This window comes from Jaculus jaculus, chromosome 1, assembly GCF_020740685.1.
Source record: "Jaculus jaculus isolate mJacJac1 chromosome 1, mJacJac1.mat.Y.cur, whole genome shotgun sequence".
NCBI classification, from domain to species: Eukaryota; Metazoa; Chordata; class Mammalia; order Rodentia; family Dipodidae; genus Jaculus; species Jaculus jaculus.
In genome coordinates this window covers 331920240-331947890 of record NC_059102.1, presented here as the reverse complement: position 1 = coordinate 331947890, position 27651 = coordinate 331920240, and the positions used below count along the sequence as shown (strand labels likewise).

At 47.0% G+C, this 27651-nt stretch overlaps 1 protein-coding gene across 4 annotated transcripts in view; it reads right to left on the bottom strand.

Annotated features, from left to right (window-relative positions):
* Hhat (hedgehog acyltransferase) overlaps window positions 1-27651 on the bottom strand; it is a 407044-nt gene that overhangs the window by 207812 nt on the left and 171581 nt on the right. For all 4 annotated transcript variants that reach the window (XM_045141567.1, XM_045141568.1, XM_045141566.1 and 1 more), the window contains one exon: window positions 23477-23627. In XM_045141567.1, the coding sequence (XP_044997502.1) occupies window positions 23477-23627 (151 nt within the window). The remainder of the gene's footprint in view (window positions 1-23476; window positions 23628-27651) is intronic.

The following is a 27651-nucleotide window of genomic DNA, read 5'->3' as shown; positions in this document are numbered from 1 at the left end:
CATGTTTGCACTTTTTTCCTGCATTCCTTACAATGTGCTATTTTTGTCTTCTGGTATGAAAAAAATAAATTTCATATTTTAAGTGTTTTTCTAAATTGAAACTAAAAACCTCTGTACTGGAATGCTTTTCTTAGTAGGCAAAATTCTTCACCATCACCTTTTTCTCTACTGAGTTGACACTTGACAAAAATCAAGACATGATCGTCAGTTTAGATGCCACTGGCCTCGATCAGAAGTGCTCCCAGCAGGCCATGAGTCCCTGACCCATGCCCATGACACCCCTTATGAGTAGCGGCCTCAGCTCCCGGCCGCCAGAGGGTTGTAGTCATGGAGGGGGCTGCACTTTGTCAAAGGGCTTTCCTCCATTTGCTAAAATAATCATGTGACTCGTGTTCAATTTTATATATGTGGTAAATTGTATTTATTGATTTCCATATGTTGAACCATCCCTGTAACCCTGGGATGAAACCTGCTTGATCAAGGTGGATAATGTTTTTGATGTGTTCTTGAATTTGGTTTGTGAGGATTTTATTGAGAATTTTTGTGTCTAAGTTCATGAGGGATAAGACACACTGAAGAAAAACATAACAGAAAACAGAAATGCAATAACCTTCTTAAAAGGCTCCTAAGAAAGCCTCACTAACAGAATAGATAACATGAAGGACAGAATTTCGGAATTCAAGGACAAGATAGAAAAATCAGATTGTGACTCCAAAAAACACTGTCAAAAACCTGGGTTCAAAAAAAAAAGAGAGAACAGAAAATGAAGGAACTTGGGGCACCTTCAAAAGACCAAATATTTAAATCATGGGCACATAGGAAGAGGAAGAAGCAAAGGCCAAGGGCATGGAGAATATTTTCAACAAAACTATGGAAGACAATGTTCCAACCTCACAAAAGAGAGACTGATCCACATATACTTGGTGCACATGACACCAAAAAGATGGAGCCAGAGAAGAGACTCCCCATGTGACATAATAATCACAACACCTAACACAGAAAAACAGCTCATTGCATACAGAGGTAAGCCCATCAGAATTGCCTCCAATTATTTTTGTTGTTGTTGTTTGGCTTGTTTTTTTGAGGTAGGGTCTCACTGTAGCTCAGGCTGATCTGGAATTCACTATGAAGTCTCAGGGTGGCCTTGAACTCACAGCAATCTTCCTAACTCTGCCTCCCAAGTATGGGGATTAAAGGCATGTGCCACCACGCCCAGATTTACCTCCAATTTTTTAATAGAAAATATTAAAGCCATAAGAGCTTGAAATGCAGTATTTCAAAAACTAAATGTTCATAGCTGCCAATCCAAACTACTATACCCATCAAAATAGCCCTCCTAATAGAAGGTGAAATAAAACTTTTCACAATATCAACCAGCTTCATGATTACAAGAGCACCAGGCCACCCATACACAGAAGTCTGCATGGAACACTCCACACTCATGAGATGAACCAACATGCACATGAGGAGAGGAAAAGAAACAATCAGAACTAGAATGGACATAAAGCTTGTGAAGACCAAGACAACACCAAATTCCACAAAACTCACACCTCACAATTATAATTCTGAACAATAATGGGCTCTTCAAGCAAAAGACACAGCTTTGCAGGCTGGATTCATCCATTTGCTGAAGAAACCCACATTACAATTAAAGATAAATACCAATTAGGGGGAAAGGATGGAAAAAGCATATAGAAATAAGAAACAAGCAGGAGTAGCTGTATTGATTTCTGACAAAACTGAATTTAATCAAAGTGACCAAAAGAAATAAAGAAGGCCTCTTCATACTCCTTAAAGGGACAATTCAACAAGAAGATGTTACAATCATAAAATTAATGCACCAAACACATGGGCACCTGATTTTATAAAGCAAAATTTACTAGACAATAAAACAGGTATGCAACTCAATAAAATAATACTAGGAGACTTTAATAACCCACTATCATCAATACACAGATCCTCCAAGCAAGAAATAAACAGAAACAATGGAGCTGAACAACACCACAGATCAAATGGACTTAACAGACATCTACAGTACATTCCACCCTAATTCTACTGAATACACATTCTTCCCAGCAAGTCATGGAACCTTCTCCAAGACAGATCATATATTAGGGCATAAAGCATGTCTCCACAAACTCAGAAAAATTGACACAATTCCCTATATTATATCAGACTGCAATGAATTAAAACTATAAATCAACAATAGTAATGACAGAAAACATACCAACGCCTGGAGACTGAACGACCCACTATTAAACAATAACTAGGTAGCTGAAGAAATCAGAAAGGAAATCAATACACTTATACAACATACGAAAACTTATGGAACACACTGGAAAAAAAAAACATCTTCAATATATGATGCTGGAGAAATTGGACAGCCACCTGTAGAAGAATGAAATTGGACCCACTCCCCTCACCTTGTACAAAAGGCAACTCTAAAACGATTAAGGATCTCAATATAAGACCTATAACTCTAAAACAACTAGAAGAAAAAGCAGGGAGAACACTACATGATATAGGCATAGGGAAAGACTGCCTGAATTAGGTACCACTAGCATTGGAAATTAGATCAACACTCAACCAATGGGCCCTCATGAAACTAAAAAGGTACTGTACAGACAAGCAGATGATCAACAGAGTCAATAGACATCCCACAAAACAGAAGAAAATCTTTACTAGCTGTATCTCCAACAAAGGTCTAATATCCAGAATCTACAAAGAACTCAAAAAACTAAATAATAAAAAAAAAAATCAAACAACCCAATCAAATAATGGGGTAGAGAATTGTCAAAGGAAGAAATACTAATGCCCATTACACAGTAAAGGAGATGTTGAACATCTTTAGTCATCAGAGAAATGCAAATAAAAACGACTCTGAGGCTTGCTCTCACTTCAATCAGTACAGCATTCATCAAAAAATTTAATAACAGAGCCAGGCATGGTGGCACACACCTTTAATCCCAGCACCCGGGAGGCAGAGGTAGGATTGCCATGAGTTCAAGGCCACCCTAAGACTACATAGTGAATTTCAGGTCAGCCTGGGCTAGAGTGAGACCCTGCCTCAAAATAACAACAACAAAAAAAAATTGAATGACAATAAGGGCTGGCCAGGCTGTGGGAAAGAGGAACCTTACCTACTGCTAGTAGGAATGCAAACTTGTACAGCCACTTGGGAAATCAGTATGGAGACTCTTGAAAAAGATAAAAATAAAACTGCATTTGATCCAGCAGCACCACTCCTGGGCACATACCCTAAAGACTGCTCTTTACTACAGAGCCTTGCTCAGGTATCTGTGTGGCTGCTCTAGTCACAATAGCTGGGAAAGGGAACCAGCCCAGACGCCCATCAACTGACAAATGGACAATGAAGATGTGGTACATACACACAACAGAGTTCTACTCAGTGGTAAGGGAAAACGAAATAATAAAATTTACAAATGGATGGGCTTGGGGGGAAAAAATCATTCTATTTTATAAAGGAAGAGAGGAATAATCTGGACAGAAAGTGGAAAAAGCTTAACCTTAAAACCATGGACTCTGGCCATTAAATTCCAGGCCCAGAATTGGGTTGCCCGCCACATTGATTCATAAGGTCCCCAGAACAATGTCAGCTATTGCCAAAGGACTTGATTACCTGCCAGAGCCAAAAGGTAAGACATTATTGATGAAGACACCACAAATTTTAGTCATAGGCCACTGAAATATCATTTTGAAACTGAAAGGGACGCTAGCTCCCTCCTGGCTAGCTCTCAGTTCAGAAAGCTCAATGGGAGCCACAGGAGGCCAATGGTCACCAACGGCATGAAGAAGCAGGGGACCCTGCAGACTGCAAACTTCACCAGCCAGTCTAGAAGTGCGCACTTGTGCAGTAGTGGCACTCAGCCTCTGCACGGAACCAGCTTCTCTGGTTGGACATGAGATGAGGCCTGCTCAGTGAAAAAGAACTCATATCTGGTACTGGCAACCAAGTCAGAATCCCATGGTCTAAAAACTCGGACTTCAGAAAGAAGCCCCACTGCTCTCTGGAGAAGAGTGGGCTTGCACATCAAAATTTTTCTTATATAAATCTGCACGCCCACTTTAACCCAAGCTGCTCTCACTCTTGTTTGGAGAATCTGCTTTACTTTACGGATGGCAGAAAATGGAGGAGAACCAAGTTCCATCGATAAGACAAGTAGATAGCTAACTGCCCACGTGAGACATGCCATCTCTTCCACGTCTGCCAGGATCCAGGAGAAACAGCATAGGAAGTGGTGACGTGAACACTGCTCTTACTGCTAGCCTGACAACCAGTTCTAAGGAGATGGTGACAGATGTTGTAATCAATCAAAACCTATCAAAGAAGAAACTGAGGCTGCAGAGAACTCAACACTAAATTACACTGACAATAGAAGAAGGGGCAGAAAGATTGTAAGATCCACAGAGTGGATAGGAATATCTTGAGGCACAGTCCCCTGCTACCCCACAAGGACTGAGGCCTTCCCTTCATGACCCCACAGTAAGGTATAACCCCACTGAGGAGGGCCCCAGGATAATGGGAGATGGGATGAAGGGATAAAAGAATATAACCTATTATATGTATATAATAAAATAAAAAATTAAATTTAAAAATAAAATAAAGTCTATATCTCAAAAAAAAAAAAAACAGGAATGGACTGTTACAGGACGACCCTCAATGCCCACGGCGCAGAGCAGGAGGAGGGTACTGCAGAAGGAGGCCAAGGTGGCACACAAGCCGGGGAGGCTGAAACCAGCAGCGTCACGAGGCCATCACCAATACAAGCCATGAAGAACAAAAGAACGTGTGTGAGGGCTGTCATCGGATTGACTCGACATTTACATGTTTAGTTCTGTGGGGCAAGGGTGCAGTTCGACTGCCAGCCACAGCGAAGCCTTTCCTCCTCCTCTCCCCCTTCCCTCCTCTTCCTCTTCAGGAAGCCCCGCTTTACCCCGGCCTCTGCCACGCCTTCTTCCCTCCACTCTCGGGACCTTAGCTCTCCAGTGTCAGTGAATATCTACCTACGACAGTGCCATCTTTGGCAAAACCATCACATTTTAAAGAAATAACTCAGATGGCATTTAAATAAAGTAGTACCAAAATGAGTAATATCAAAATAATGACCTGTAATCAGATTGAATCATAAATGGATAAGTACCAAGTGACAAGCCCATTAGTCAGGAATTTTTACCTAACTGAATTTCCTATAAACCACTGGCAGAGCTCTCCTTTACTAGGGAGACTTCCTTTTTCTCTCAAGCCAAATTTGAGAAGGGGGCTCCTTTGGACCCTATACTGGCTTCTTTGCTAAGTCTGTGAATAGCTTACTTCTTATTCATTTCGTTCATTTATTCATTCATCCACCCATTATTCATTCATTCAGTGAATAAAGAAATGACTGAATACTTTCTGGTGTGAGGCATTGTTTTGGCTCTTGTCAGTGAAGCCAGATAAACAAGCATGCTCTCCTGGAGCTGTGTCCCATCACAGGAAGGCAGGCAATGAATAGTGTGTGAGGGAAGGAATTAGAGCACATGCTACAGCAACAACAACACTGATGAGGCGAGGGGAGGGGAGACAAGTTACTATTTCAAGCACGTGATCTACAGCCACAAGGATAGCTGACTGAATAGATACCAGTGACTGTGGAGAGGTTAGAACAATGAAATCCACAGCCAAATTATCCTGAGCTATAATAGCCTCTTTTAATAGGCATTTATTGGCCACCTGTGTGTGTGTTCTAACATCCTGGGATATTGGGAAAATCCTCTGGAATAGAGGAACAGACCTCACACTTCTTCCAACCCCAAACCAAAACTGTCATAATATCTGAGGCCTACAGCAGAGATTTCCCCACATTCTATCTTATGTTCCACAACGATTTGAAGAGTGTCCTTCTGACTGTTACTACAAGAGTTTCATGAAGCTGTCACCAGGTTGGGACATGGTATTTGAAGAGTGTCCTTCTGACTGTTAGTACAAGAGTATGAAATGCCCTCTAGCCTTAAGACCTTTCTATGCTTCTGCCTGCAATGCTTTTCCAAAGTGGCATGTTCTAAGCACCTTCTAGACCCAGTGTTTGTAGCTCACCCTCCTTCTCCACCCACCTCAGCATCATCACATCATGAGCACAGCCTGAAGCACACGTTCCTCATGGCTGTCAAATCAGGTAGGGACCAGGACGGTGGCAACCACCTTCAGAGTGCTGACCTTTGTCTCTCAGCTGAGTCACCCTAAAGACCCTTTTCAATAATCCAGAAAGACACTCAAATAGGTGGTCCATGGCTCTACAGGTTACCATGTTTACCCTACTCTCCTGGGGAAAAATGCCCTCTTGGTTGGTTTTGTTAGTTTTCAGTATCAACAAAATGTGAGCATGGGGCTGGAAAGATAGCTCAGTAGTTAAGGTGCTTGCCTGCAAAGCCTAACATAAATCCAGATGCATAGTGGCGCCTGCATGTGGAGTTTGTCTGCAGTGGCTGGAGTCCCTGGTGCATCCATTCTCTCCCTCCCCTCCCTCTCTCTCCTTGCAAGTAAATAAATACAAATTAAAAAAAAACACCCTGAGCAAGGCAAGGCCTTCGTGTACCAGACCATCTCTTGTGAAACGCCTTGGTTAGTCCTCAATATGGTCCTGCTCTGCTGGCCCGAGCTCTGGGTACCACCTCGAACTCAGCAGGCAGGCCTGTTCCTCTCCGCCATCTGCTCCTCTGTCCCACACTCTGGGCTTCCTGGCAGTGACATCTAAATAACATCACAGGCAAGAAGGCCAGTCAGTGAAGACAGCCTCAAATAAGTCTATGACTTCAAGTGGACCGAGACTTCATTGTCCCCGCCTCCCACAGTCTCCAGAGGCGGCCTCAGGATCACAGGACCATCAGCAAACCCAGATCTCCTTCTGCAAGCAGCATGCACAGGGTTTGGCATGTGGGGGAGGGAATGCCAGCCTGTCTGCTGCCATGCCAAGCAGAAAAGAAACAAGAGCTCAGTCCTAACTATATGGATGCCTGAGACGTGTGCTAGACCCTTAAAAAGCCCCCAGCTTGCTAAGTGTGCAAACTACTGAGAAGACAAGAAAGAGTTTTAAATACTGAGGGCATCACCCCAGTACTTTCATGATGTATAGGGAACACTGCCCTCTCTCTATGAAGTTCCGTGCATGGACTCTGTCTGGCCACTCAGATGGACACATACTTGGTCAATCGTGTAGATAAGGGCCCAGAATGGCAGATGGTCAGGTACTTGAGAGGAGCACCCAACCTCTGGACAGAGGCTCTAATATTAACAGTGTGAATAGCACTTTCAGCATCTCCTGAACAACCCTTCAGAATGAGGGAGGGATGGGCGGTGATGGGAGTGTCTTCATTAGGAGTACGCAGTTGTCTGATGTACTCAGGAAGAACTCAGAAACATGCCATTAAAAGCCTGACGGAGAAACTCATTTCCTGTACCATGAGAGTGCCCAGTGTTGTGTCCCTCCACTCTAGCTGGTGAATGCGTAATTACAGCCCAGATGGCTCATCTCTCATTAGGGATAATTTAGAGGGCTAAGAAAGTATTGATGAAGTCATGAATTCTACCCATCCTGTTTGATATGAGAACAGACCCCTTAGGTTGATGGGAAAGGACAGGTATGGGAAAGTTCTAAATCACCCACTTAAAATGCCTCCCTCAGTTTTCAGCATCACAGGATGTTAAAGCTAAAAAAAATTCTTACAGATTCTAATTCTAGTCCCTCCTTAAGCACTGGAGGAAACTGAGGCCCAACAGGCTCACTCACCAAATGCCCACAGGGGGGCATCGGAACCTGGGCTGCTGGTGGAAAAGGTCCACAGGCCGGCTCTCCTGAAGCACCAAGCAGCAGGCAGTTAGTAAGCAACTGTGAGGACCTGCCCGGGGAGCCTGAGCACAGAGGGAACGTTCACCTCCCGGGGAGGTGGGGCCGTAGGACTAAGGTTAGTGCACACTGGGGGGAGCTCCAGTGTCAACAGCCAGGTGTACAAGGATGTCTCAGCCTCACTCCCACTTCCGCAAGGAAGAAGCTCTGCTGTCCTCCTGCCTGCTCTGCGGCAGCCATGCTGTCCAGTCTCTTCTGAGCCACTCACCCTGGGTCATGATCCTCAGGTTCACATTCGGGTTGACTGAAGTGCAGAGGGTCCTGACACTGCTGAGCACACCTCATCTTACTGGTACTCTGCATGTAGCCTGGACCCCAGGCATATTCATAGAAACTTCTGGAACCAGAAAGGTGAGAAAGGTGACTAGCTGCTCGAGGTTTGTAACCATGAGGGGGCCTGCTCAGGTGGCACGTGAGTGCATCCAGGGATACAGAGGCCAGGTGGCTGTGCTCCCTGGCCCAGAGGGGACAACTGAAGCACCAGAAACTTAGGAGCAGTAGTGAATGGTAAACTGATGGGAAATGGGACGTGGTGCGGCACACACACAACGGGGCACAGGAAGCTCCTGTCCACAACGGAGCACCGAGTGCCGAAAGCAGGTGCTGAGGTCGGAAAGTCACTTACACCATCAGAGTAATGACTGACTCAGCCAAGATATTATCTATAGTACCAAATATGGGGGGTCAGTTAACACAAACTGAGATATCTGCATGTCTCCTGTGAAATGCTCCTTAGTTGCAAGGCAGAAAGCACAACTCCTTTAAAAACTAAAAACACATCAGACAATTCCCTTCTGCTTCATCTTAGACACATTACTTATCTAGACCATAATTATTAAACACAATTAGAATGCCATCTGTTTCCCACCCCTCCTGCCTTACCCCACAGATCCACACACACAGCCGAAGCAGGGAGGAAACACTGGGCACAGGGCAGAGCTCCCACTGCCTGGTCCAGAGTGCCACTTCACAGAGGAGACTGTCACAGCCTGGCCGCTGCCTCTCACAGACGGGCAATGACAGTGCTGGGACGCATTCCCTCCCCTCTCCTGGACAAATGCAGACTGTCGCCACACTGCTGAAGCTGGCAGCCTAGTCCTACAGCTCCTCTTGCCAGCCACTAGCAGGGCTGGGTACATTCGTGTAATTAATTCCCCTCTACTGAGAACTCCCAAAGCTTTCCTCATCACAGTACATATAGGTCTGTGGATACTGCACTCCAACCGTACACAGATCATTAACAACAAGGGCCTATGGAACCAAAGAGCGACATCAGCATGCGTGGGTTGTGGACTGCTGGTAAATCTAGCGGAGGTGAGCTGGGACGGTGGAGGTGATAAAAGCAACCCCCGACATGGCCTCAGGATCCCCATGCACACAAGAGGCTGCGTTCACACCACCCGGAATCTTAGGAACATCACCTCTGGCTTTGAATGCCACAGAAGCCCGGGTCTGCTTGAGTACGTGCGGAAATGAGAAGGGAGTGATGGAAAGCTTCCTTCGAGAGCATATTACACCTTATAAGCAGTGAAAACTTCATTTAATAAATTGACTGAAGCCTGAAATCTAATTAAATCTAAAAGAGGTATCAACCTGAAATGCTAATAAGTTCGTGCTCGAACTGCGTACGTGGAGCTGGGCGCGCTCCCCTTCAGTAATGCGTCGCCCACAGGATTTACTGTATTCATCAGAGCGGCATGGAACGTGACAGGAATGTGCTCTGCACTCTCCTGCAGATACGAGCAGCTCTGTGTGGGCAGTCTGTCTGAAGACCTTCGCGTCCCAGGAAAGGGGGCTAGGAGGACAGCAGTCTCCAGGACTGAGACCTTGGTTGTAAAAGGAAAGGGGAAACTGGGTATGGGACTGCATGTTCTTTCGATTCAGAGAAACAACATAATCAGTGCCCTTCTGCTTAATCACAGCTCATGTTTTGAGATAATTTGAATGTGCATGACTAATGCAGAATGCAAGTGGCTTTTTGAAACCAAAGATTTCAGGTAGCTTAAGTTAAGCTGGTTAGCCATGGGGGACACTGGCTGCTGCAATCCCCAAGTGTAACCTCACCCCACAGTCAATCCCCATCATTCCAGGACACTGCACTCACTGGTGCTGCACCCCATAGTGTAACCTCACCCCACAGTCAATCCCCATTATTCCAGGACACTGCACTCACTGGGGCTGCACCCCATAGTGTAACCTCACCCCACAGTCAATCCCCATTATTCCAGGACACTGCACTCACTGGGGCTGCACCCCATAGTGTAACCTCACCCCACAGTCAATCCCCATTATTCCAAGACACTGCACTCACTGGGGCTGCACCCCATAGTGTAACCTCACCCCACAGTCAACCCCCATTATTCCAGGACACTGCACTCACTGGGGCTGCACCCCATAGTGTAACCTCACCCCCACAGTCAATCCCCATTATTCCAGGACACTGCACTCACTGGTGCTGCACCCCATAGTGTAACCTCACCCCACAGTCAACCCCCATTATTCCAGGACACTGCACTCACTGGGGCTGCACCCCATAGTGTAACCTCACCCCCACAGTCAATCCCCATTATTCCAGGACACTGCACTCACTGGGGCTGCAGCCCATAGTGTAACCTCACCCCACAGTCAATCCCCATTATTCCAGGACACTGCACTCACTGGTGCTGCACCCCATAGTGTAACCTCACCCCACAGTCAATCCCCATTATTCCAGGACACTGCACTCACTGGGGCTGCACCCCATAGTGTAACCTCACTCTACAGTCAATCCCCATTATTCCAGGACACTGCACTCACTGGTGCTGCACCCCATAGTGTAACCTCACCCCACAGTCAATCCCCATTATTCCAGGACACTGCACTCACTGGTGCTGCAGCCTCATAGTGTAACCTCACCCCACAGTCAATCCCCATTATTCCAGGACACTGCACTCACTGGTGCTGCACCCCATAGTGTAACCTCACCCCACAGTCAATCTCCATTATTCCAGGACACTGCACTCACTGGTGCTGCACCCCATAGTGTAACCTCACCCCACAGTCAATCCCCATTATTCCAGGACACTGCACTCACTGGTGCTGCAGCCTCATAGTGTAACCCTCACTGCATTCGCTCGTTGCTGCACCCCATAGTGTAACCTCACTCCCATAGTCAATCCCCATTATTAAAGGACACTGCACTTGTGAATTTTCCTACTCACTAAATTCTATGTATAACCCCCAATCAATGATTTTGTAGTTATTCACACACAAACTCACAGCAGCAAACCGAGTCGACTGACCATTGGCTGCATTAAGGCACTCTGCCTTCTGGCTTCAGCTCTCATATTGTATCCCTCTTTCCTTCTACACATGTCACATTTTGGTGAGTTGTTGAGGGTGATCTCTGTCTCCACTGAGCACAATTCTGAAGTGTGTAGTGTTCCTATGTGTGGACAGCTGTGGTATGTCTCACAGAGGGAAAATAAAAAAGGGTTGGTTATATATGCTTCATTCAGGCCTGAGTTATAGCATTTTGGGTACAGGTACACTGTTAATGCACTGACCTTACATGTAGGTAAAGTGTCTTTAAGCAGAAAGACACCAGAGTAATGTAACAGGTGAGTACCCCAGATCTGAAAATCCAGACTCTGAAGCCTTCTGAGAGTTCACCTAAAAAATTGTAGGATATGTAAGATTGAGTCCATCTTTTCAGATGAGGACTGGTCAGCTGGTAAAGTCCTTACAAATAGGCCAAACTCCAAGGTCTGACACATTTGTGGTCCCCAGCATCTGAGACACAGGACAGCCAACCTATAACTTTTAACATGTTGCAGAAATGACTGTGGCCACTGCAGGAAGCCAGTCCTGTGTGTCCTACAGGAGCAGAGGTTCAAGACTCACTGATCCGGTGGTTGTGGCACAGCCGAGAGAATGTTCCAGCCCTGTCCTGTGTGCCTTCCCCACCATCCCTTGGCTTGCTGTTTCCTCCACGCCATTGTAGGTACATACTATGTTCACAGCTACTGCTGCCCCAGCAGCCCGAGAGTGAACAAAGAGTGCCTGTCCATGTTGTTCCCACCAATGTCTCCTTAGTGCCTGGCACAATTGCTGGCACACCAGGCACTTAGCAAATGTCTGCTGAGCCACTAAGTGAACAGACTGATGGATGGAGTCCCAGCTTCCCCTGTGGCAGCTGTCTGGACAAGGGCATTTCTAGATGATATCACCCATTAGTGTGTCCAAGAAATCTACAGAATAAGGAACAGATGCCTGCCTGATGAGAAGCCATCGCAGGGAGGTGGCATAAACATTCCAGAGTCAGACAGATACAGAGGACGGAGTGGACAGCGTTTGCCTGCAGGCTCTGAAACCAAACCCGGGATGCTGTTGCCGAGTCACTAGAAGCGGGCGGAACCCTAGGAAGGTACGAAACATGAAGAGGCACCAAGTGAAATGGGCACTAAACAGAGAGAAGTCAGGGTGGCAAGAGCCATGATGCTCCCCTGGCCCTTGAAGATACAGTCCTTGACGTTGTGACCGGGTGAGAGCAGCCAGTGGCTGCACGCTGGAGTGGGCCCGAGTGACGTCAGACTAGCGGCTCAGCTCGGACTCCTTAGCTTGCATTCTGTTCACGGTCAGCAAGACACAGGCGAGGTTTCTCCAATTCTCATCCACTCCAGCCACAGGTTGGACACAACCTGGGGCTCCATACCCCTGGAAAGTGACAGTCCTTCCTTCTTCCCCAAATGAATTTCTACCAGGCTACATGGCTTACATTTTAAATGTCAGCTCACTCACCTGCATGATTCAGCAGCAAACAGAATGGGAGCCTCATTTAATTAGTACAGAAAAGCTTCTCACCATGATGAGAATCTACAGCTCACAGAAGCTGCGGGGTGGCACAAGTAAGGTCATGGATCTAGTCAGAGGACAGTGTGGACATGGCACTGTGGGACGGCACAGTGCACCTGTCCTCAGTACTACGTGATTCTCTAACTTTCCTCAGTGCTTTCAACTAAATTGACATGATATGGCTCTGCTTTTCCAACAACTTTATATCAACGGCAATAGGCTGTTATCCAAACATGTATCGCATATAGTTTTAAGGGATTAGTGTTTTTTATTTCCTCACAGTGGCTATGGCCTCAACAATGTTCACACAGTAAAGACATGATGGTTTAAGGCTCTTGTCAACATGCTGAAGAGGTAGCCTTAAGCAAAAAAGAAAAAGATATGCTGTTAAGAAATGGCAAGGTGTTGACTCTGCTCTGCTACTGACTTCTTTGGGACTCTCTGGCTTTTATTTTCCTCATTAATAAAATGAGGATAATTAGAAAGGAGACACGTGACCAGCCACAGAACTGGTCAATGAGACTGGCTGGTTAGATGAAAAACAAAATTCAGCTGCTGCCTACAAGAAGTTCACCTCACAGTCAAACGCACACACGGACTAACAGCTCAGGGAAACTCCCCCCCAAGCAGACCATATTACAGGCTTTAAAACCTTAGCAAATACAAAAAAAAAAAACTAAAATTTTTCCTATATCTCAACAAAGTATATCATAATGAAATTAGAAATTAACAGCAAAAGAAATTATACAAACCATTAGAAATTAAATGATATAAGAGGAGGAAAAGATCATGACATCAAAATAACAGAGAGACTGATTGAGAGGGGGAGGGGATATGATGGAGAATGGAGTTTCAAAGGGGAAAGTGGAGGGAGGGAGGGCATTATCATGAGATATTGTTTACAATCATGGAACTTGTTAATAAAAATAATCCTAAATTAAAAAAAAAGAAATTAAATGATAGACTCTGAATGACTAGTGATTCATTGAATGAATCAGGGAGGAAATGAAAACATTCCTGTGAGGAACATGGTATATCAGAATCTGAGGCAGGCAGCAAAAGAAGTTCTGAGAAAGGCATTCATAGCTATTAGTGCCTCATTTTAGAAGCAGAGAAATCTCAAAAAACAGTCTCATTGTGCACTTCCATGTTTCAGACACACAAAAACAAGCCCCTCCAAAATCCGCAGAAGAAAAGAAAACCTAGAGCTTAAATTAGTGAAATAAAGTCAAAGTAAACATGCAAAGTTCAATGAAGCAAACAACAGGTCTTTAAAAAGACTAATATGGGGGCTTGAGGGATTGCTTAGCGATTAGGGCACTTGCATGCAAAGCCAAAGGACCCAGGTTTGATTCCCCAGGACCCACATTAACCAGATGTACAAGGTGGTGCACGTGTCTGGAGTTCATTTGCAGTGACTGGAGGCCCTGGTGCACCCATTCGTGCCCTCTCTCTTTCTCCCTCTCTCTTTCTCCCTCTCTCTTTCTCCCTCTCTCACTCGCTCCCTCTCTCCCTCTCTCTCTCTCTCTCTTCCTCTCTGTCAAATAAATAAATATAAAATATTTTTTAAAAAGACTAACATTGGGCAGAAAGGTGGCTAACAGGCATGCCCATTTGCTCACAGGTACAAGGACCTGAGTCTGATCCCCAGCACCCACGTAAAAAGCCGGCACGCCTGGGACTCTAGCACCAAGAAGGGCAGAAACAAGAGGATTGCTGGGCTCACTGGTCAGGCAGGCCAACCAAAGAATGACACACGTTCCAGATTCAGCAAGAGATTCTGCTGCAGTGAATTAAGGTGGAAGAGTGAGAAAGGAAGACACTTGATGACCTCCTCTGGCCTCTGCGTGCACATTCACAGGGTGTACACATCTGCGCACACTAAATGAGTGGGCTAGAGAGATGGCTAAGCAGTTAAGACACTTGCTTGCAAAGCCAAAGACCCAGGTTTGATTTCTCAGGACCCAGTAAGCTAGACACACAGGTGATACATGCGTCTGGAGTTCATTTACAGTGGCTGGAGACTTTGGCATGCCCATTTTCTCTCTCTCTCTCCCTCTCTCCCTCTCTCCCTCTCTCCCTCTCTCCCTCTTTCTCTCTCTTGCTCTTTCATATACTTGACAGAGAAAGAGAGAGAATGGGTGTGCCAGGGCTTCCAGCCACTGCAAATGAACTCCAGATGTGCGTGCCCCCTTATGCATCTGGCTAACATGGGTCATGGAGAATTCACCTGGGTCCTTTGGCTTTGCAGGCCAACACCTCAACCCATTCAAATAAAATATTTTTTTAAAAGATTAGGTCATCAAGATTTTTTTAAGTTAAGTATTTAATATATATTACAAAAAAAAAAGGGACCTCAACTTATCTCCAAAAACAAACTGTACAGGAAAAGAATGAGATGCAACTATATATGAATGCAAAGCTAATGTAACAAAGACTTCTCTAACATTTAAAACATGCGGGCTGCATTAGGAGTTTGATCCTCGCAGGCAAAATGGGACAAAAAGCATCACCACTGTGTGAAGGAAGGGGCTAGATTCGCAGTGAGATAGTGCTGGGAACTTGAAGGAGTTCAGGGGTCAGGAGCTGCAGGGCAAAGAGCCCTGACCCACCCTGCAGTGCGGTGGGAGAGGGGAGCAGATGAGGGTGGTCGGCCAGGAAGGAGCAGGTGGGGCACACGGGTGAAGCCTCCGTCCCACCCACACACAGCAATGTCGAGATCCCTGGGGACCAAGCACCATAAGGACAGAAGCCCCCACAGACCTCACTCTGCACACCAGCTGCTGACTCAGCCTGACATGGCAGCCCCTTTGCCCTGATCTCGATGCCTACAGAGTAACTCACTGCGGAATTGGCCCTTTTCTGAAGCTGTCACATAGCTCCTAGAAAGTCAGTGCCTAAGCCTACATCATTTCAGGTACTCTGAACTCCAGATCCGGTCACACAAGGCCCACACTCCAGGCTGCAGGAATGAGGTTCACTAGGGACAAGGGGAGCAACGAAGAGAGCAGGGTACATGCCACAGGCTTGGGTTCAAATCCCAGCTCCACCACTTACTACTTGTCAGATTGTAAGAAGTTACTCAACCTCTCTAAGCCCCAGTTCCATTATTTGTACTGTGGGCTAATGACAGGAGCTGCTTTGGTGTGGGACTGTGAGGCTCAATAAACGGAGCACGTGGAAGCACATGCAATGGTCTTGGTAGCATGACAGCACTGCATACCTGCTGCTGCTGTTTATATTATTATTTATTACGGCTGCTGGGGCTGTTCCCAGGGTAAGTTCTGACAGGGCTGAATCAAGCCTATTCTCCCTCATTTGTAAGAGAATAAGCTAATTTTTCTTAGCACTTCCCTCAGAAAACACCATCCCAAAGGCAAACAGCTGCTAACCTCCATTCTCAGATGAAGTCTAATGGATTCCTCCCCTTACTTCAAGTTTGTGACTTCCTCTCTCATCTGAAACCTGGGACATAGCATAGAGTCTGATCAGATAATGACAGTCATTAAGTTAGACTTGTGTACACACTCCTCATTCTAGATTCCTTACGAGCCACATTCATTCTCAAGAAAACAGAAGGTAGACATGGTCTCTTGGCACTCTTTGGTAATATCTAACAAGGGTGGGTAACCGCAGACTCGAAGCCCACCTCCAGTGACCCACTTCCCCCAGCTAGGCCCCACCTCCCAAAGATTACAGAACCTCCCAAAACAGCGCCACCAGCTGGAAACCAAGTGTTCAAACATGTGTGTCCATAGGGGGCAGTCTACATTCAAACCCTAACATGCATCCAGCCAGCCAGCTAGCATGAATGTCCCAAGGGTCACCGGGCGCCGAGTGAGCAGCAGTGCACACAGGATCCAAAGCCAGGTGGCCAGGCTCCACAGCTGCACTCCTGAGCACTCGCTCTGGGACTGGCAGCCAACCCCTTGCAGATGAAGAGACCCTGTGGTTCTTGGTCTATAGAAGCCTTCCATTCAAGAGCTTCTCCAGATCAGGTGCAGACAAAAACCTTCCACACAGACAGAAAGTGGGTAGCACAGCCAGACCAGGAGCATGATGACGACTCATAAAAGCACCTCAGGTTGGCATTTCCTTCCCACTGGGATCTATGGAGGCGTATGTTTGGAGGAAAATGGAAAGGGACTTTTAATTATCAAAATTAGAAGGAAAATATGCTTACTGAGTCTGGTGAAAGGAACCCAAGAAAACAGAGTTGACTCAAGGAAGTAAAAAATATATATGAGGGCTGGAGAGGTGGCTTAGCAATTGAGGTAACTTCCTGCAAAGCCTAAGGGCCCATGTTTGACTCTCCAGATCCCACATAAGCCAGACACACAAAGGTGAGGCAAGCGCAACATCACACATGCCCACTAGGTGGCACAGGCACCTGGAGTTTGATTTCGGTGTCCAAGGCCCTGGCATGCCAATTCTCTTTCCCTATCTCTCTCTAAAAAAAAAAAAAATTAATGAGTTAATGTACAAGCCTCATAGCTGGAAGCTGTTTGCAAACCCGTACAATTAATCAGAGTCTGCTTGGGCTAAGGGCGAGATCATACTGGGGCAGATTCTGAGGAACCCATGTTTCAGTTATGAAACCCATGTCTTCCACATATCCACTCATCCATGATGGTTAGCCTCTTCTGTCAACTTGATGAGGAAGTTTCTAGATCAGATTAACAGAGATGGGAAGACACACCCTAACTGTGGGTGACACCATTCCCTGGGCTGAAGTAAGTGAGCTGGTACAAACGTCCACCTCTCTCTGCTTGACTGCCACATGCAGTGTGACCAGCTGCCTCATGCCTTCCCTGGCATGAAGGACTGTATCCCCTAAGCCAAAACGCCCGCTCCCTCATGTGCCCTAAGTTGCTTTGGTCAGGTATTTGGTCACAGCAGTGAGAAAATTAACTAATACAGCTACCCTACCAGCTTCTCTTCCTCAACCACCCAATCAGCCCTTCTTTTCTGGAAACTTAAAAAAAAAGGAATATGGTACCATTGCCGTTTGGGTCCGGATTACTATTTTCCACCCTTTGAATCCCTCCCCGCCCACCCATCCATCTTATTGTCTAGTCCATGAGGTACTTGCTGGGTATGTAAGGCATCTTGGGCAAATTCAGGTTAGGTGTTGCAGATGAGTGAGACTATGTGTCGATTTTTTTCCTGTGATTGGGTAAGTTCGCTGAGAATGATCTGTTCCAGGTTCAACCATTTTTCCTCAAATTTCTTTATGTCGTTTTTTCTTACTGCTGTATAGAATTCCATTGTGTAGATATACCACATCTTTGTTATCCATTCTTCTAATGATGGACATCTGGGTTGATTCTGGCTTTTAGCTATTACGAATTGAGCTGCTACAAACATGGTTGAGCAAATCTCTCTGGCTTTTGGTTTGAAGGTATAAATTAAATTTAAAAAAAAAAAAAAAAAAAAAAAGAAGTGCTTCCTCCTTGCAAAGTCATTTGATGCATGCAGAGCAGAAAAGAAACTTAATAGTAGAAGAGATTCATTGGCAAACTGAGTCCAGTTGCTAAGCAAAAGCCTTGGATTTTAATTTTCCGAGAACAAAAAATATAAAATGACAGCCACAAGCAAGCCTTAAGGTCAACTTCTACCAGCAAGCTAATGAACCCACTGGCTCATTGTGTTGCTTGGTCACTATGAAGATGAACTCGGCCACGACATACTTGACATCCTTGAGTCTTGCGTTTCAATGGTCCATTATCAATCTAACTTTAATTTTACTCCTGCAGTTTGATTCCTGACACTGTGATTTAAAATATACAAATGATACTGAAAAAAAAAAAAAAGGAATAGTGAAAATTTTACCTCTACTATCTGCAACACAATGATTAGCTAGTACTGTGGTGTCTACACTGTACTCAGAGTGTGCTCACAGCTTTAGTGTACAGTCGTACTGAATCCTCACAGGAACCCAGAGCAACAAGTACTATGATCAACCACCTTGACACCACAGACATCTGACATGGGAGGGGCTACCAAGTGCCCCGCTCTCGAAGGCGGTTGAGGTAGAGGGACGACAGCTACCGATGATGGATGTCATCCCCATCCAGGGCGGCTGGGCTTGTGGACAGGAACATAGGCATCATCTGGTGATGAGAGTCTGCTTCTCATCTTTATACAATAGAGGAGAAAAATGTATCTCCAAAAGCGACTTGACCAAGGCCCTCCACTGGAGATAGAGCTCATGACGCTCCACCATGGTCCAACCCAGGATGGTGACACCTATGGCTGGCAGCTGCATGAAGCCTTTCCTCAGCCAGGCCCAGCAGCTCTCATTGCTCTCGGAACCAGCCTGGACACGGGCAGATCTCTTGGTTATCCCTGGCTATGTTATACCTCACCCTCACTCAAAGTAAGAAGATGCCACTTCTTGGGTTTATACTATATGGACGGTTCAGCCAATCCCCAAATCATCCTATGGGACAAGTCCTCGTTTTAGAGATGGAAAGATTGGCCCAAAGAATCTAAATGACTGGCAAGTCACACGCTGGTGGGCAGAAGACAAGATGAGAACTCATTAGCAGCACCTCTTCCACCTTTTCTCCTATGTTTGCCCTGTCATTTTGCACCCACCTGTTCTGAAGACTAGAGTCTTGTGTCTCATGCCTGCCATCCTGCCCTATGCCTGCAGGCTAAGCACTAAAAGACATGGGCAGTGCAGAGCCAACACTTTGTAGAGCTGGTCTTATCACCTATGGCATGCTAGACCAACTCTCCACCTACAGACCTAAATCCCTCTACTGACCCATCAGCCTATGCAATCGAAGAGTGGGGGCCCAGGCTTCTCCCCCTCCCCAGACTAGAGATGACTCCACACTAAGGCCCAGCAGCAGCAAACAGAACTCAGATTCTTTTGGGATAAGCAGGAATATATGGGTGCATCTGTGAAGATCTGAGAGCGTCGTAACTCAAGAAAGGCAGAAGGCAAGTTGCCCAACATCCCAGAGATAATTGAAATTGACCCATAACTCACCCATAGCCACAGGAAATTCTATCCCTTCACACAGCTCATTTCCATAGCCAAAAACCAAATCAGGGAGACATGATCAGATTGCTGATTTAGGACCTTAGATATGCAATGTCATCTTTAATAAACTTGGTAAAACACAGTCATTAGAGATTCCAGTTCATCTAAATTAAAACATGAAATCCAAAAGTTAAGCAGAAAATTCTCAATTTCTCAGGTCTTTACGACCATGGAATTAATCGTGCAAAGGGGAATACACATTCTCCTTAGGGTTTTATTATGCTTGTAAGTATTTCAACAAGGATCCTGTAACAGAGGAAAGCAAGGGAAGAAATGTAATGGACCCACCAGGTCCTAACATCTGGATGGGACCATCTGAGCAAATGGTGATGTTTCACGGTCATTTTGAGCCATCCCATCAAGGAAGATTATCTCTGTGATAGTGGCCAGTGTCATACATTCTGTGAGCTCAGGTCCTGCTTACACAGCAGGCTGCTGGTTTCAAGGCTCCTGTCAACGTGAAGTGGCAGTGCCACGTGAGGAGTGTAAGGTGCCTCATATGACAGGCGAACACCTCTTCAGCTGGGCTGTAGAAATGGCTCAGGAAATAAAAATAATTGCTTTGCAAGCATGAGAACCTGAGTGTGACGCTCAAAACCCATGTTTGTTTGTTTGTTTAAGTCATGCCAGATGTGGCGGCATATGCCTTTTATCCCAACATTTGCTATGCTGAGGTAGAAGGATTACTTTGAGTTCGAGGACATCCTGAGACTACATAGTGAATTCCAGGCCAGCCTGGGATAGAGCACCACCTTACCTAAAAAAAAAAAAAAGAAAGAAAGAAAGAATAGAAAGAAAATAAGAAAGAAGGAGAGAGAGAAGGAGGAGGGAGGGAGGGAAGAAGGAAGGAAGGAAGGAAGGAAGGAAGGAAGGAAGGAAGGAAGGAAGGAAGGAAGGAAGGAAGGAAGGAAGGAAGGAAGCTAGCTCATGATGCACATGCCTGTAATTCCAGCACTGAGGGTGCAGAGACAGGTGGACCCTGGGGCTCACTGGACAGCCAGTCTAGCCTAATGCTAACTCTGTCTCAAAAAGAAGTGCACAGCATTTGAGAAACAGCAGCCAAGATTGTCCCCTGGCCTCCATATCATGAGCACACACATGCATACTCATGTGCACCTACACACACGCTGACACAGATGCACATGCACACACACACATGCACACACACATGCACACACACAAGGCCTCATCTCCGCTCATCAGCTCCAAGCCTCCTCACTTTGTGTCTGCTTTCCACAGGGCAGTAACTACTAAGCAGCCTCGGGAGGTTGTGAAGCCTCTCCCTCCGTGGTGTGTCACTGCATGCGTAGCTGCCGTGGCCCCACAGAGCACTCTGCCTCACCCCCTTTTCCACTGCTCATGACCAAACTCCCCTCAGGCCCAGACGCAGGAAGAGGAAACCACTCTACCAGCTCAATGGTTAGAGATAACGAATCCAAAGCTTTCCTTAGCATACATGTTTTAAAAGTTAAAGGACAGAGATCCGGCTGAGACCTACTGCCAGAAGTGGACCAGAAAACCCTGCTGCACCTGCTTCTGAGGGTGAAGGGCAACTCAGATCGCATGGAGAGAAACCATCACTGTTTCCAGTCAGTTTTCAGCTACAGGGAAACTGCTCATGAGCCTTCCATTGTACCACAGATCAGAGACATTGAACACCCAATCGGAAATCCAGCTGCTTCACATGGAAAGGCCACTGTGTGTGAGGAAACAAGTATTTCTAAGTGTAACTAGCAAGTTGGGAAAACCTTCCAAGAAACTTCAAACACGGAGGCTGGTGTGGTGCACACACGCGTAATGCCAGCACTTGCAGGCTGAGGTGATGGGGACAGGCAACTAGGTCAGTCCCAGGAGAGACCTCATTTGTAATTTTGTCACATGCCTCTGTAACCCTCCAGACCCACACCACACCCAGGGGTCACCCTTCAGAGCTTCCTCCACAGAGCAACATTAGCTGTTACTCTTAACCACATTCATTTAGACAGAGGAGAGTGTTTCCACAGCTGGAGTGAAAGCTCTGTGAGCCCTTCTTTCTGAACAGCAGTCACACCTGGAGGTGTCCGCGGACTCTCCCACTCCCTCTCCCCTGGGGCTTCTGTGCTAGGAGGTGAACGAGGCGGGAGGGCAATGCCGAGCAGGACAAAACCTGGGAGAGGCAAGCAAAGGTCCAACAGCAACAGGCCAAACCAGGCTGACCCTCCTGACTACCCGCTCACTTTTCTCCATCAGGCGTGCATTGCAAGGACAGCGTTGACACTCGTCACACACTGGAAATGCTCAGAAAAGCACAACATTCAACACGTCCATCTGAAAGGCCGTCATCAGAAATGGCAGGAGGGCCTGGAGAGGTGGCCCAGTGGTTACGTGAGCGTCCTGTGCCAGCATGAGGGCCGAGGTGGCTCGAGACTGCCTGAGTCCAAATGTCCAGATCCCACATAAAACAGCAGGTGCGGCCACACGTGCCTGTCACCCCAGTCCTGCAAAAAACACCAGAGAGCCTCTGGAGCCCCACAAGCTCCAGAATTAGTAAAAAAAAAAAAAAAAGAAAAAAAGACTCCAGAAGAGAGTGAAGAAGCAGGACGCTGACGCTGCACTCTGGCCTCTGCAGGTGAGCTTATGCGGCACACAGACACACCTACACACTCATGCATGCGTGTGCGCGCAAGCATAAAGAGTACTATAAACAAGAATAAATAAGGGAAAGAAATGGCACGGTGGCAGGGGCTGAGGGAACACAAGCTCCAGGCTAACCACAAGTGTACGAGACAAAATTAGGAATAGTAAAAAACTCAGAGAAAACACCTGCTTATCATGTACAGCGTGTGCAGGAAGAATATAAGAGTAAAAGCTAACATCTCAAAACAACTGCTGTGAACCAGCCACTCAAACTCGTTGTCTTGTATAATCTTCCAGTTTCTGATGGAGATAGGTGCTAGCGTCACCATGATTATTTCTAATGAATGATAATAGGGCTGGGCGTGAGGTGGTTCCATCAGTAAGGAGTAACCTCACAAGCCTGAGGACCGGAGTTCTATCCCCAGGACCCACGTAAGCACTGGGTGTGGTGGCACATGCCTTTATGCCAGCATTGGGGAGATGGAGACAGGAGGATGTGTGGAGCTCACTGGCCAGCAGTCTAGCCTTCTTGGTGAGTTCCAGACCCACGAGAGATCCTGCCTCAAAAAAGAAGTGGACAGGTGCACATGAGGATAATAGCCAAAGTTGTTCCCTGGTCTGCACTGACTCACACACACAACACACATACCCACACACATGCATGCGCACCATACACAGACACAGGCAAAATAACCAAAAGGAAGACCGAAACTGAGAGATTTAGCAAAATTCACAGTGAATAAATGGCAACAGTGGTCCCTGTGATGACATTGGGTCTGTTTGTTGATCAGTCATCTACACAGTCAATTTCAAGGGAAACAGAAAGCAGTGCGGATGTTGTAGCGAGTCCCTAGTAAGAACCCCCTTCAGGCAGAGCCCCTGGTGTTCAGTGCGGAAAGCTCCTGTGCCACTGTCGCCGCTGACGCCGAGGTTCCCGAAGTCCCTGGCTGAGTGGGGCGTGGGGTGGAGAGCCCGGGTTCTGAGTGCAGGTGGAGTGAAGGAAGAGAAGAGGTGGTGGCAAGCTACGCACAGCCATGCAAGCCCCTGGGACTTGGCAAATCGTGAGACTGACCTCCACATCCCAGCGAAGCTGAACATGGTGCTCACGCAGCGGGGCAGGGGCGGCGGGGAGAGCCCGTCCAGGCGCATGAGCAGAGCCGGGACCCCGAAGAGCACCAAGTACTTCACGTAGAAGAAGAGCACGTGGGCCAGCGCCAGGCCTCCTGAAAGACAAAGGAGCCGTCAGACACACCAACACCCAGCGAGCCGTCTCCTGCGGCTACAGGCCACACATACCGGGTGGCATCTACACTCATACTCCATGGAAGTTTGGGATTAATAATCAATGCGTTCCTCTGTCACTGTCACAGGCAGCAGGAGCTCCTTGCATGCTCCTGTGGATGACAGTCTATAGGAAAGGGAGCTCCTTCAAACACAGGCTACATCCAGGGAGTTAGTGGCAGTTACGGGTGGCTGGGGAGTGGGGGGCAGGAGAGACTTTCTTCAGTGGTGCCCCAGTGGTGAGTTGCTTGTGCCTGAGTAATGAACCCTCACTCATGCTCATGCAAGCGCCGGAATGAAACTCAGTGGTCGAACACGCGCGCACGCACACGCACACACACACACTCACACACCCCAAAGTAGAAAAGGGACTAGTTGGAAAGAAGGGATTCAGTGGGAGGAGGAAGAGGAGGTAATGTCACTGAATAAAAAATGTTAACAACTATTAGAAAGTGAAATCCCTTCCCATATCCTTTCAAATATACATCAGTTCACAGGACAACTAGAATCAATAGATGAACTCAGAGTGCATTGGGGACAATGAGGGAACTGGCGCAGTCACACACGGTCAGCTCAGCATGCAGGGAGGTAAAGTACCTGGGCGCAAGGGGTGGTAAGAGCCCAGCCCATGGGGAGGTAAGAGCTCTACATGTGGGGAGGTGAGGCAGCTCGGCGCCTGAGGAGGTAAGAGCTTGGGGCATAGGGAAGTAAGAGCTCGGTGAGAGGGGAGGTGAGGCAGCTCAGGGCATAGGGAGGTAAGAGCTCGGCAGGTGGGGAGGTAAGAGCTCAGCATGTGGGGAGGTGAGGCAGCTCAGTGCCTGAGGAGGTAAGAGCTCTGTGCAATGGGAGGTGAGGCAGCTCGGTGCATGGGGAAGTGGGGCCACTTGGCTGCTGGAAAGTAGTCTGGTATTCCTCAAACAACACAGAGTTGCCCTGTGACCCAGGATTTTGACCCTTTGATATTTGCCCAAGAGAAATGCAAGCAGATCTATACAAAAGCTAAACCAACCCAGTCACAGTAGCACTATATTACCCTCAACAGCCAAAGAAGGAAAGAACCGAGATGTCCATTATCAAGCAGATAAATGATGGTATATCCATACCAGGGCATTATTGCACCCATAAAAAGGAGTGATGCACTGACTGTGAACTGATGTGCTCAGATAAAAGGCCCTGCATACAAAAGATTCCACAAGGCGGATGGACTGCCTGGAACTACGAAGTTGGAATGCTGCAGGCCCAGAGTCAAATTATCTTGTGCCATCTGACTCCCCTTGAAGGCTGTTCTTCCTCACTTCCATTCTGATCTACCATCGTTTTAACTAGCCAGAAGGTAAACCTTTTGGAATGCACTGACCTAGCAGGCCACTAGCTTCTACAGCTAAAAATGTCATCACAATGTCTGTGGCCTGGAGCAGAGATTCCCACTCTGCTGTCACCCACCCATGCGATGTCCCCACCATTGTGCTTAAAACAATGCCTTGGTTTATCACTGTCTTTTGTGACTATAAAAGTTCATGCACTTCCACATGGGGACTAGCTGAACCTATGTTCCTGGGCCATGCTCACTCATGCTCAGGAAAAGCTGTCCCTTGTCCCCTTGAGCTGTGTTTTTTGTCAACATGGATGAAGCATGGAAGCCAGTCACAGATCACGTGCTGTATGCTCCCACCTGCATGGCTGTCCACCGGGGGGAGCTTATAGACAGAAGGAGGGTGAGTGATGGCTTAGCACTTGGAGCAGGAAGACTGGGCAGGCAGGAGGAGATGGGGAAAGGAGGGTGGCAGCTGGAGGGGAGAACTTGCTTTTGAGGTAATAAGAAGCTCAGTAACTGGAAGTGATAATGGTCTTGCTAGCTGTAAAGACACTAACTGCCACTGAATTGAACATTGAGTGGATAAGTTATTTTTATTTGGGGGTTGTGTGGGTATGTGTGCATGCAGATGTACGAGACTTGTCCACACACCTGTGTGTGTGTGTGTGTGTGTGTGTGTGTGTGTGTGTGTGTGTGTGTGGCTTGTGCACACGTGTGCAGAGGTCAGTCCTCCTGTATCGGTCTTGCACTGTTTCTGTGACACAGTATTTCCCTGAACCCGAAGCTGTGGTTTCCGGTCACGCTGGCTGACCAGCAAGCCCCAGCAGGTCTTCACCCCCTGAGGACCAGGACCACAGGCACGCGTGGCCATGCCCAGATTTTCATACGGGTGCTGGGGACTGAACTCGGGCCCTCATGCTTGCATGGCAAACAGTCGCACCCACTGAGCCATCTTCTCAGCCCTCGATGGATGAATCACGTGGTCTGCACACTATGTCCTAATAAAGGTGACAGAAAACAATTGACAAAGTACCCTATGTGGAGTCCTATACTGGCCTCTGGCCTTTCCCTATTGCAAGGAAAGCTGGGTATGACTCTGGGTGTGACATGAGACTTAACCCTGTGGTTCCAGCCTGGGAACAACAGCAGATCCAGGAGAGTAGGGACGCTCTATGCTTCCCACCTTCCTTGGCTTCCTGGCAGATGACTTTACTCTCCCCCACAGGAGGCTGGTGAAGAGCTTGGCTCAAGGCTGACTTTACCTCATAGGTGTTGGCCCTGGCAGCCAGGTGGGTAGGGAAGGCAGTGCGGCAAAGAGAAGGCAGACAGTAAAGTATGGCCAAAAGTGCCAGCAGTGTGTCCTGTCCAGCCTCCAGGTCACCTTCCCCACAGGGTCAGAAATGCTGCACGATGGTTGATGCAGCTACCCAAGAGGTCTTCCAGAATATTTTCAAGTAAATAATTACCTAGGCCTCACGGAGGTACAATTGAGAAATTACTATCTGACCTTCTCATAATTAAGTGTCACCATGACACAGTGGGTGACTGTGCCAGGGAAAGTGCAGAAGCCACTTTCTGAATACACCCTGGCTGGTGACAGGTACTGGCCCAAACATGGAAGTCTGTGTCCTCCAATGAGAAAACCTCAGCACCATGCTCTTGTCACCCACACGAGCTCTTCTGACCTGGACACATGACTATATGCGCATGCACGCGTGCGCGCGCGCACACACACACACACACATACACATCACATCACCAGACCACTTTGGAAGGACTCGGGGGCCGGGGGGACACACTGCCTTTCCAAGTGTGAAGAAGTTCATTCCATTGGCTGAGACAGCAGCTGGGGGCAGGGGGCCCTAAAAGTCCAGCGTGATCCCCAAGGCCCTGCTCAGACCCTGCAGGGCTGGAGACAGCTGGAGGGAGGACGGCCAGTTAAATGACACATGATGGCCAATCTATACAAGTGTGTGTGTGCAAAGACCTAGGGAAAAGCATGGATGCTTGGCCACCTGATCGCCTGGGGACAGGAAGCAGCAAGAGCGTTTTGGCCCAGGTAGCAGGATGCCAGCTCAGGAGGAGTGGGACACTTGTGTCTCAAATGCTCCTTCTTTTTTTTAATATTTATTATGAGAGAGAGAGAGAGAATGGGCATGCCAGGGCCTCCAGCTACTGCAAACAAACTCCAGACACATGTGCCACCTTGTGTATCTGGCTTACATGGGTCCTGGAGAGTCAAACAGAGGTCCTTTGGCTTTTCAGGCAAAGCGCCTTAACTGCTAAGCCACCTCTCCTCTGACCTAATGTTTCTACAATGTTACATCTGAGGCTTGTGAATTCAAGTCCACGGCTAACTATACACATTAATCAGTCACTGAACGAAATCATCATTCACTTTCACACACAATGAGGCTGAAAAATAGGTTGTGTCAGTGTTTAATATAACTTTGGCTAGACCTAACTGAAGATAATTGAGTTTGCGCTTACCCCAACATAGGTGGAAGGGATAAGAAGCCACACATACTTATAAAGATGCAACAAGGGCTCTATTTACCTGTTACTGAATATTTCTTATGGATTAAGATACAAATAGCTTAAATAGACTTTCCCTGAAAATTTTTTAAATTGTATTGTTACTTTTTATTTAT